Source organism: Staurois parvus, unplaced genomic scaffold, assembly GCF_062004578.1.
Source record: "Staurois parvus isolate SC_StPar_1 unplaced genomic scaffold, SC_StPar_1.0 ptg000562l, whole genome shotgun sequence".
Classification (NCBI taxonomy): Eukaryota; Metazoa; Chordata; class Amphibia; order Anura; family Ranidae; genus Staurois; species Staurois parvus.
The window spans coordinates 8,979,426-8,992,154 of NW_028318358.1; the positions used below are offsets into that span (position 1 = coordinate 8,979,426).

A 12,729-nucleotide genomic window follows, 5' to 3' on the forward strand; every position below is an offset into this window, starting at 1 on the left:
CTAGGTGTCTCATCACACAGCGGAAGCAAAAGAATGTTACATCACTTCCATTTTCAACGTGAATCATGTTGTCACTTTCACACTTGCAAATCGTGGAGTGTGTCCATTTTATGTCTAACCCCTGTATGTGCATTTATTATTTTTTTCTGGAAAAGTTAACTTATCTTTTAAAAGATAGGGGTTGCACACCTAAGGAAATGTTTGCCTTCAAATTCGCAGTTCACTGTCTGTGCACTGCCCAAGCTTGCAATTGAGGAAAGTCTACGGTATATTAAAAGGTAACTTACTTTTATGACTCCAACTAGAACACTTTGTAATAAACCTGAAATCATTTGATACATTGTAACTGCAAGGGATAATAAAAAGCTTGGCAGCTAAGCTACCGCAGGTTGTTTACAAAGGGTTGATCTCTCTAATAAATAATGTACAAGTCAATGCAATCTTCTGTCAAACCACCAGTGTTAATTCTGAATGAAGTTTCATTGCACTGTAAAATATGGTTATGGTCATGTTTTACTTTTTAGTTTAGTACTAGAACTAGAAAAGGTAATTTTGAAATTGATGGCAGCAACATGTCTCAAAAAAGCAACAAACAGCTGTCACAGTACGTGGTACTAACAAGAAAGAGCTGGAAGAACATTTTGCAACTAAATAGGTTCATTGGCAACAGGTCAGTAACATGACTGGGTATAAAATGGGCATCATAGAGAGTCGAGAGTGTCTGAGAAGTAAAGAAAGGCAGAGGATCACTAATCTGTGAAAAGCTGCATCTAAAGATTGTTGAACAATAGCAAAATTGCAAATACTTTAAATATAATACTAAATTGGAATCCAAGGGAATGGGATTTCACAGGAAACAATCATATAAAAGATGTATAGATAAAATATTTGATTTTACTCACAACTTGTTAAAAACAGTTACCATACATAGATAATTAGAAAACAACCAAATGACATCAATGGTTATCTGCATATAATAAGTTCCATCTATCATTGTCTTCAGATGGCAACTTGAAACCTCAACACATTTCAACTCTTAAAGAGTCTTTGTCAGGAGGAAAGCAGTGTATTCCAAAGATGTAATATTAAAAAAATAGGTGCATGTCTCTAAAAAGGAGACCCACAAGATGGATTCACAAAGAATGCAAGGGAGAAAATCCTAGCCAAATCCCAAAAATTGAGGAGAGGATATACAACCTGTGACAAACAACTGGTCAACTCCAGAGCTTCTAGGATCATCACGATGGTGCCAACCAGAACAACAACAAAGACAGCACAGAGAGAGAAGGCAAGTATTTCACTATGCTAGCTTCCCTAAGGGAGCAGGGGGTTTATTTGATTGACAAATTTAGTAAAAGCAAAGTTGACCTTTAAATGCAGAGAAGACATAAAAGACTTAAAATGATATTCCACCTAAAACTGGAAGGTGCTTTCCATAGCCAGGGCTAAATTGAGGCAGAGGCATGAGAGAAGAACTGCTTTCCCAATGCAGTCTCTAGGGCTCCACTATCAGTTTGACAGTTGGTATGCTTTGTGTCCTGGGAGCGCTGACAGCAATTCCCGATTCACAGATAAAGATAGCTGAGATATAGTGATCTTAAGCCAAAGTGCAGAACCCAGTTGCCAAAACACCACTGATTACACCACAAGAACAGCACTCCCAGTTCAGGGCTGGGCTGTCAGCTAGCTACCTGGTCCCACTTTATGGCTCAAGAGCACTCAGTAATGGCTGCTGTATGAAAGAAGGCTGAAAACAGTTTAAAGACTTCATCAAAGTATTATCCTATCATCGGCATATAATGCCAGTTCCTGCAATACCTATTATTGTGAATAAAATTAATAAAATATTTTTTTAAAACATATATTCCAATGTAACCCATTTTAACAATTAGTAACTCAGCTGTTTTTAACTAATTTCCTTACTTTATTTTAGTGCTCATATGTAACCATTTTACTTTGTTTTTTTTAACTACTTCCCAATGGAGGTATGCATAGATGAAGCTTTTTCAGTGGGTGGACTTTAACACCAAGAGGCCACATATAAGTGCTCTGCATGCTCCCTGCACAGTTACCGCAGGTATCGGAAAGCTCCCAATGCATACTTGCAATACATGCATACTTTCCAATCATGTGACCACTGTGAACACCAATCACAGCAGTCACATGATCGGAATGCCCACCTCTGCCTCCCACCATTTAGAACCTCTTAAAGGGCCAGGAGGAAGGGACAGAAAGAGATTACATTTCTTGCTTCTCATTACAAACCATACACAAAATTAAAAACAACTCTTTATTTCCTTCAATGTGCTTTTTATCTAATCAAAATTTTGGTGCATTTATAAATTTGGCATATAAAATGTTTCAGTTTTCAGTTATAACCTACTATAATATTTCCTAGACACAAGAACATATTTTAGTCATATTAATAAAATCTTAGGACTGTTTTTTCATTGACTTAACCATTTTGCAGTAACTGTCTTTTCTGCCCTGGCTCCAGCACTGTATATGATGCAGCAACTGTCATTTCTGCCATGGCCCTTCCACTGTACAATCTGTCTTGGCGTGGGGAAAGTGGCATGCTTTGCAATCTTTGTCTTAAGTGCCACAGGACCTTGTCTCAGCACTGCTCGAACCCAACCTTAACTATGTGCAATCTGCACAGGGTGCCATGTTCTAGCCAAAGTAATTACTGCTGGATCTTCACTTTTTAATATATAAAAATCACATCATATGAGTAGGTCCACTTCTAGTATGCAGAATACATTTTAAAATGAGGCTCCTAGGCACTTACATCTCCCCTTCCTCATTCTCTGTACTTGGTAAAAGCCATTACACCACCATAGAAGTTTGTTACATGGTGCGACAGCTGAGTGTCAAAACTCCCCTTTCCCATAATAAAGCCAAATTATTTTATGGACTACTGGATGCATGTGCTACTATGCCATGTGAGTGGAGAAAATAGTTTTTCAGAAATTTTTGGGACCTCCATAATTTAGGTCTGTGTTGCTTGGGGATGGTAGAGGGTTGCTTGTCACTGGGGATAGTTATTGCATGGACATGTGTACATATTTACCATTTTTGTAATATATTCAAATGTGAGCTATTGTGATATTTCTCATTTTCCACTGAACTTTATAGAGTATGTATCTAATGTCCTACCAGAACCAGACCCAGGTTATATGGTGGTTTGAAAATATGTCAGGTATCACCCTCACCAGTAGTAAATGCCTTGGAAGCTTGTTAAATGGAAAAGGCAGCGAGAGCAGTCTGTATAAAATAACACATTGAAGAACCAGCTTCCTGTATACTTGTTAACTGAAAGACCTTTTTTCTTCAAAATGAACTAATAATGTCCTACAGCCCAGAGGCACAGTATAAAAATGGCATTCACTTTCACAATCTGGGTGAGAACATCTCATTATGAAGTGTAATCTCACAAGGATAATGTTATGCAAATTAGACAAATGGTTGAAAATAAAGTTATGGCTTTTCTAGATCAAGAAACACAAAGAAGAAATCTGATTTAAAAATTAATATGCTTTCAATGACCAATTCCATTTTTCTTCCAGTGGAACCAGTCACCTGACTGTAACAGTACTTCACTCCTACCCCAATGTCTGCTTTGAAAAGGCCTCAATAATATCTTTGAGGTCCCAAATCTTTTTGAAACATGCCTGACCTATGACTGGATTCTGTGGCTCCCTATAGTGGGATGACTATAGGCATAGCAGCCCCCACGGCTGCTATAAGGCCTCGGGGTGGCAAGGGGCCCACTAGGGAGGCTGTTGAGGCAACAAATACAGAAAATAGTTGTATTGGTGTGTTGATAGTCCTTAAGAAAGAGCCAATAGGGCAAAAAGAGGGTTCACAGAATAATTCAGGGTGTCCACTGAAAAAAACGAGAAAAGACAAGAGAGCCCTTATAATGCTGTATAGTGGGGAGTTGTAAATTAGGAATACTTTCACAACTGTAAGTGTTAATAGTTTATTTTTTTATCAATTAACAACATGGAAAGTAAATGAACGGAAGAGAAATTCAAATCAATCCAATATTTGGTGTGACCACTCTTTGCCTGAAAAACAGCATCAGTTCTGGATACACTTGCACACAATTTTAGAAGGAACTCGGTAGGTAGGTTGTTCCAATCATCGTGGAGAATTAACCACAGATATTCTGTGGATGTGGGCTGCCTCAAATCCTTCAGTCACTTTATGTAATCCCAGATGGACTTGATGCTGAGATCAGGGCTCTGTGGAGGCCAAAGCATCACTTCCAGGACTCATTTTTCTTCTTTATGCTGAAGGTAGTTGTTAATGACATTGGCTATATGTTTGGGGTCATCATTCAACTGCAGAATAAATCTGAGGCCAATCACATGCATCCCTGATGTTATGGCAAGATGGAGAAGTATCAGCCTGTATTTCTCAGCATTGGGGACACCAGTGACCCTGACCAAATCTCTGACTCCACTTGCAGCAATGCAGCCCCAAACTTGCAAGAAACCTCCACCATGCTTCACTGTTGACACTGATTATTGTACCACTCACCAGCCCTTCAGCAAACAAATTGCCTCCTGCTACAGCCAAATATTTCAAATTTTGACTCATCAGTCTAGAGCACCTGCTGCCATTTGTCTGCACCCCAGTTCCTATGTTTTCATGCATAACCAAGTCGCTTAGTCTGGTTTCCATGTCAGAGTTATGGCTTTTTGGCTGCAATTATTCCATGAAGACCACTTCTTGACAGACATCTCCGGACAGTAGCTGGGTGTACCTGGGTCCCACTGGTTTCCGCCAGTTCCATGCTGATGGATCTGCTGGACATCTTCCTATGTTGAAGGGAAGCAAGCATGATGTGTCTACCATCCGCTGCATTAAAGTGTTACTTAACCCAGGTCCCTGCATTCACTACATCTGGTCTCCCACAGTACATGGAAATGCAATTATTTTATTAAATTATTAAATAAACTGCTAAATACGTTTTCTCAGGCAGGGAGGGCAGTCGCATGAACTTAAGTTATACCCCTGTCTCCATAAATACATCATCCAGCACAGGGGAGGCTGTATATATGTGTCAATTACCATTGCTCCTTCCTCATACCCATTGTTAGTCTAATCGTTTAGTGTAATAGGGATGATAGGTGTCTAGTATAAGCAAGCACTAAGAGCATAAATGATGTATTAAAAAAAAAAAAGTTCACAATTTTTTCAGTGAACAAATTACCCAAAATGGAGGTTTGTTTTTTTTTAATCTTTCAGTCATGTTCATCAAAAAGAAAGGAAAATAAATCTGTTCACAGACATTTTTGTCCATGAGTAGTCATTTTATACCTTTATCTCTATCATACACATGCAGAAAAAAAAAAAAAAAAAAAAAAAGAAGGAGCACAGAAGCATCTCCTCCTATAAAAACAATTACATTTTAAGAGAGCAAAATTTCCAAGGCTGAGGGCTGCTCTCCAAGATTTAGACTGGGAGGGAATGTTGTCATTAAAAACACAACACATAAATGGGAATGCTTCAAATCAACTATATGCAAATACACTGCAAAATATATTCCCAAGGGGAAAAGGTCTGGAAGGTTAAAAATGAACATGAGCCGCATAGGTTTTCAAGTTAAAATAGCTTATATTAGTAGATGCTAAATAATATGAAAAGCGCTTTTAAAAAAATATAAACAGGAAGTTTCACTATCATCATTTAAAAGTTACAAAGAATATAACAGAGTGACGAAAATTAAATGAAAATAAAATTCAGTTTCAATTCAGATGGATAAAATGTGACTAAAATGAAGATGGCATTTTAGTCAAAAGACTATGACTAAAACTAAATTGAAATTTGACATCACAATTAACAGTGGTAAAAAGAGCAATCTCCACTTCCAGAGCAATGATATACCCGTATGTGACTGGACTTGTGGTTGTACCAGAGCGATGTCCGTAGCGGCAGGGGACGCCCTACCCCCTCCTGCCACTTCCTACTGCTCTCTTGGGACCTCCCGTCCCACCGGGAGTCCCAAGCGACCAGCCAGCATGTTCGCCGGCTGGCTGGACAGCCGAAATCAGCTTTGCCCGACTCTCCTTTATTGTAAACCAAAAGTGATGACCTGACCACTTCTGGTTTACTAAGAAATTTTTGGCGCCATATGTAAAAATCTGAAAGCATTTAGCAATACCGCTCTTTTGAATGCTTTAAAGTGCCGAGGAATTTGTGGTTTTACCACACACAGCTAATCTGTAAATTAAAGTCTGCAGGCTTTAAAAAAATTAAGTTTGTAAATGGATAGAAAACTGGCGAAAAGGTTGTATTCAGAGAGTAGTGATTAAGGATTCATACTGTGAAAGGTCTAAGGTTATTAGTGGTATACCCCAAGGTTCAGCCTTGAGACCCTTACTTTTTAACATTTCTAAATGATATAGCATTTGGGATTAATAGAACCATTTCAGTGTTTGCAGATGACACCAAGCTATGCAGTGGAATTGTGTCCTTACAGGATGTCTCCAAGCAATTGACCTCAATGTACTACTTAATTGGGCAACTATGTTGCAAATGAGGTTTCAATGTTGATAAATGTAAAGTTATGCGCTTGGGGGTTAAAACATGCATTTATCATACATACTAGGGGGAGTACACCTGGGGGGAGTCAATGGTGGAGAAGGATCTGGATCTTTTGGTAGATCATAGGCTTAACAACAGAAATAGATAGACATAATTGTGCCCCTGTACAAATCATTAACAAGACCTAATTTGGAATATGCAGTTCAATTTTGGGTACCAGTTCAAAAAAGGGTATAAATCGAGCTGGGGAAAGTGAAGAAAAGTGCAACCAAACTGATAAGAGGCAAGAAGGAGTTCAGCTATGAGGAAAGATTAGCTGAGCTAAATATACTCTCTTGAGAAGAGGAGATTAAGAGGGGATATGATAAACATGTATAAATACATAAGTGGTACATAATTTGAACATGGTGTTAAGTTATTCACTTTCAGGTTATTACAGGAGGACAAAGGGGCACTCCTCATGTTTGGAAAAGAGATTTAACCTTCACATACAGAAAAAACTTCTTCACAGTAAGGCTGTGGAAATGTGGAATTGTCTCTCTCAAGAACTGGTTCTAGTCAGCTCAGTGGATTGTTTTTAAAAAAAGCAGGATGCATTCCTAAATGCACAAAATATAATTGGATACTAATATTTAGAGGTAATAAGCGACAGACGTAGTTCATCCAGGGAATATACAGTTGCCTCACAAGGTATCAGGATGGAACTTTTGTCCCCCACTGGAGAGAAATGGATCATGCTTTATTGGGGAGTTTTTTGCCTTCCTCTGGATCAACTGTGGATTTAGGATTGTGTATATGGAGGTTTTTTTATTTGTGTGTATTTTTTTTTGTTATTGGTTGAACTAGATGAACTAACGTCCCTTTCAAGCTTACTAAAATGGGGTGGATTTACTAAAACTGGAGAGTGCAAAATCTGGTGCAGCTGTGCACGGTAGCCAACCAGCTTCCAACTTCACCTTGTTCAATTAAGCTTTGACAAAAAAAAAAAAAATCAAGGTTGGTTTCTATGTAACACTGCACCAGATTTAGCAAATCAACCTCTATGGAACTATGACTTTCAAATGGTCAATCAGATGCATAAACATCTGGTTGTTCACCCCTTAGGACTCATCTTAGGTTCTCTGATCCATTCTTTATATGTCCAGTTTACCTATGTCATATGTGTTCCTGTTTGAAAGATTTCCCCCAACTTCCTGTGAAAGGCAGGAAGTTTCAGGAAATCTCTCCAAAGGGTAAACAGACAAACAACATTTTTAGTAGGAGGGGAGAAGAGTTAGGACTTCAGGTAATGTTTTTATTGCGGTCTCTGCACCCCCAAAATTCTCTTCCTCTTCTATCCCAAGTAAAATACATTTGGCTGGAGTTAGGCACTACCAGGAAAGTTGGCTAGGATCAAATGAAAGAGGTTTGTATTTGTTTACAGAAGACTCACTGCAGAGAAAATTAAAACTTCTTTTATTGGAAGCAGGTTAAGGAATTAAATTGTTTTCACATCACAGTAATAATATACAGAAAGCAGGAATGCATAGTGTTGTTCTTGCAGTATAACTGCCTTAGAATGCTGCAGGAATGATTAGATTCATCTGTGATGGCAACAGATAAAGGGTATGTATTGTAAACGATTCAGCTTACAATACATAAACTGTGCATGCTACTACTTAGGGTGTTATCCCACGGCTTCTCCAATAAGCAAGATTTCTGTATTCTAGTCACTGCTGGAGGAAGAGGATGAGGATCTCTGAAAAAAAAGGGGAAGGAAAGTTAGTAAAAGCTTATGTACAAACTATACATACAGTCTTGTTTAAGAGGTTCATAAGCATCACTTTAATAATTTATACATTGAAGACTTCTACAGAACAAGTTCCTACCTATGTTGGGGCCCAATATAGGTTTGCAGATATCTGTAATTATACTAAGTATCTAGATGTTCTAAATCAGGGGTGTCAAACTGCGGCCCTCCAGCTGTTGAGGAACTATAAATCCAATGAGGCATTGCAAGGCTGACAGTCACAAGCATGACTCCCAAAGCCACAGGCATGATAGGAATTGTAGTTCCTCAACAGCTGGAGGGTCGCAGTTTGACACCTATGTTCTAAATCATCTTTATTACAGTGTAGATGTTGATGGGCCCAGTCTGGAGGTCTTCAATCTTATGTTGCATGATCTGTATGTATAGTGCAGCATTTTATTCTACATATATTTTTTGTACTGAATAAAATTTTAATATCTTAAAAATTAGTATTGTTGTGGTAACTCAAAAGTCCTACTGGTTGGTTCTTTTTTGGTTCAACCGTTGGATCTTATGGTTTTATCACAATACCAGATTTCACCAGCAGGTGTTGCTTGAAACATACAGTAAATTGTGAATCAAGGAACTGCAGGAGGTTGGAACCCTCAATGTGATTACATAGAGAAGGGGTTAACAACATCGGTATGTCGGCTGTAGTGAAACTACATATCCCATGACACACAATGCAACTCTTAACAGTCACAGGCATGATTCCCAAGGGCAGGGGCATAATGTGATTTGTAAGTGCCAAGGTTGCCTAATGCTGACAGAGGGACCTCAGACAGACACACCTTAGGCAAATAGATGATTCACTATGCAAGGATAATTGCACTTTGCAAGGGAATTTCCCCAGAGCTTAGTGAATGAGGTGTAGCTCTGCTGAGTTCCATGCAATCATGTGCAATCAAAAAGCTGTATTTTGTTTTTCATTATCCTTGCACATAATATGGGATTATTTGCAAAGGAAACTTCACCTAATTCACTAAGCTCTAGGTCAAATTCCATTACAAAGTAAACAGCCTATTTGCCTTTAATAAATCAAACCCAGAATATCCAGCTTTCAAAAAATCCCTCTTTCATCTGCTCTTCTAAAATAACGGTTATGCCAATGGGTCTATTTACAAATGTTTTCACATAAGATTCACACATCATTTACCCAGGTTTCTCACATTTTCAATTTATAAATAGGCCCTCAACTGTCCCAATTCCCTCAATTTCATATTAGAACCCCTTCTGTTCAAACAACAAACTGTATGCAACAAAAACTAAGAATTTAATTAAAGGTAAATTATAGCTAATGTTGGGGGTAAAAATTATTGATACAGCATTTGCCTAAAAAGATTATCTTCTGGGTGTAAAAATGTGAGCATAACATGTTTGTGCTATTGTTTTAATATACAAACAGACAAATTATTTGGTAACCTTACAACTGATTGAAACAATGTTTCATTCCTCCTGAAAAGTGATACAATTAAAACCAATTATCTTATGCATATCTGCATGTCTTTGGTAAGTCATAATAAAGCAACAAAAGTGTGAAAAAAGATACATTACTGCTTTTTCTAGAAAGATATTGGTAGGAGCAGAGATTCTGTACCTCTTGAAAAGATTATAAATCATTTGATGATAGTGATGTTTCAAACTGTTTTCTAGAATGAATCTGCAATGTCTAAGTCTTGTAATAAATTAATCATATTATTTAAAGTAGAATTTTAGTAAAAAAAAAATTAAGTCCTGCTAGATCACTTCAGGCTGGCAACTTTTGCAGGTATAGCTATGTAAAACATTAAAAATAAGTGCCCCTATTGTTTACAATCCAGTACAACACCGTCTCACTCTGCCCTGCACATGCTCAGTTGCTCTCTATATTTTGGCACTGTGATGAATTAGTAGAGGCTAAAAGATTTACTGCTACTCAGGGGCTCTGGGCTTCAGCAAAATGGCAGCCTCCAGCAAGAAGAAACAGGAACAATGCTAGATAAACTTACAGTACACACTCATTTTGGTAGCACAATTAATGTGGAAATCAGGTTTCTTGTCAAAGAACATTATTTATCAAGTTGTTATGGGCAAAGTTCCACTTTAAATGCAGAATAGTATGTATCACTCGGCTGTTTGGTATCATCATGTGCACCACTGCACATGGACCAAAGCAATGAAGAAGCGAGCTGTCTGGGGAGACAACTCCCCAGACCAGCATGTCAAAAGGCAAAGGCCATAAAACCATCTCCAAGCATGAAGTTAGTCAACCACCCTGGACATAACTGCAAGAAGAAAAGTTACCCCAGACTGAACAGAAAGATAGTGTAAATGGTAGAAAATAAGCAAAAGGAAAGCTCCCAAAGAGATACATGCTGAACATGAAAGCATTTCTAAAGAGTGATCCTGAATCTCCTCTTCTGCGGTCCCCCAATCTCAGCTCCTTCTCTTCTGTGTCTGCCCCCATAGTGAGCCGCTTGCTATGGGGCAGACATGTGGCCTCGCTTCTGAGCTGGGCTGTGTATGTCCATAGGCACACACAGCGTGGCTAGGCCCCACCCCCTTGCTCTCTGCTCACAGGATTTGTGAGAAAAGAGAGAGGAGAAAAACTGCAGATGGGCACAGTGTTGGATCGATACAAGTAACTGTTTGGGGGGGTATAAGCATAGCAATTGGCAATACAATTTTTACCTTAATGCAGGGAATGCTTTATGGTAAGAAAAAAAACTTTTAGCTTTAGAACCACTTTAAGGTCAAGATACACCAGTGTCTGGTCTCACCATGGTTTTATGAATGACGAATGACAATGGGCTAAAAAGGAAGAAGACTCAAGAGAACTCCACTCTTCTAAAAAAATATAAAAAGCCAGACTTGTGTTGGCGAAAAAGCATATCGATAAGCTTCAGTGCTTCTAAGAGAATGTCTTTTGAACAGATGAGAAAAACAATTTGAGCTTTAAATTAAGCTTGAATAACATCTCAAGACTCTGAAAGATGCCTGCAGTGAAATGTACTGCCCGATGTCAGAACATTCTGTCTCACAGGCCATGGGTCCTGTAACAAGAAAATGACCCAAAACACACAGCTAAAAGCACCCAAAAATGGATAAGAACAATACAATGAACTATTCTGAAGTGGCCTTCTATGAACCCGGATCTGAATCCTACTGAACATCTATGGCAGCCTTTTTCAACCAGGGTGCCTTCTGGGTTTCTCAGTGGTGCCTCAGCAAAATACCTAAAGTTTGCCACAAATTGCCCAACAAGCCAGCAAGTGGACCAAGGCTGCCTTTTTGCTACAGGTGTTTATTGTGCAGCATTACGACCCTGGGCTGGGAATTTTTGTTTGTTGCTTTTTGACATGTCGCCCTTCCATTTGCTCCTTGCTGCAAGGGCCAGTTATAAGTTGGGGCGGTTGCCATTTGTTTGTACTGTTGGTGAATTGGTAATGGAATGCACTGGATACCTTCACTGCTATTGCTGGGTGTCCAGTGTGTCCCTGTACATTTAAGAAGGGGTGAGCTTCCTCCACACATACCTGCCCGTAATCTATTATTATAAATGTGCTGCAACTCAGGAGACTCTAAAAATTATAGAGTTAGGACTGCAGTACATTGGGGTGCCATGCTGCTGCCGCTGCACCCTGGGCATATGTTTGAAAATGTGAGCAAACTATACACCTATGTTTTAACATGAACTGTTAGACAGGGTCAATTTGGTTTGTTGCAGGCTGGCTAGTAAGTGAGCTGGGATTTTTTGTTTGTTGTTTTTTGACAGACCCCCCAATATGTTAACCACTTGTGAGAGTAATAAAGTTAAAGTGGAACTTTACCCATAACAACTAGCTAAAAAAATGTTTTTTTAGCATGGAACATACAGTACATTCCACATTAATAATTATGCTATAAAAATGAGTGTGTACTATAAATTGCCTCCTATCCCTGTTTCTTCTTGCTGGAGGCTGCCATTTTGCTGAAGCCCAGAGCCCCTGAGTGGCAGTAAATCTTTGGGCTATCCGCAGACCGACATCTATATTTTCGGCACAGAGCTGAAAAAAGAGAAAGCAACTGTACATGTGCAGAGTTGGGTGAGACAGTGTATTATTGGATTTTAAACAGTATAGGCACTTATTGTAAAGGTTTTACATAGCTATACCTGCAAAAGGGGCCAGTCTAAAGTGAACAAGCAGGACTTTATTTTCTGCCTAATGTTCCACTTTAAATTTAAAAAAAAAAAAGTTTGAAATAAAATTATAACAGCATCTAGTAAAACTCCCCCCAAAAATTTAAAGTAACACCCATTGCCCTGCAAACACCCACAAATGCAAATACACCCACAGTACATACGTGTATATAAACCACAGTCACACCACACACACAAGGTGTCACCATTACCAGTAACATTG

General features: G+C 38.7%; 1 protein-coding gene across 1 annotated transcript in view; it reads right to left on the reverse strand.

Moving 5' to 3' along the window:
* Nucleotides 1-7,996: 7,996 nt before the first annotated feature.
* Nucleotides 7,997-12,729, reverse strand: part of PRR13 (proline rich 13) — a 34,864-nt gene continuing 30,131 nt past the window's right edge. Inside the window, exon 4 of the mRNA XM_089691446.1 lies at nucleotides 7,997-8,296. Within this exon, the coding sequence (XP_089547572.1) occupies nucleotides 8,264-8,296 (33 nt within the window). The 3' untranslated portion in view covers nucleotides 7,997-8,263. The remainder of the gene's footprint in view (nucleotides 8,297-12,729) is intronic.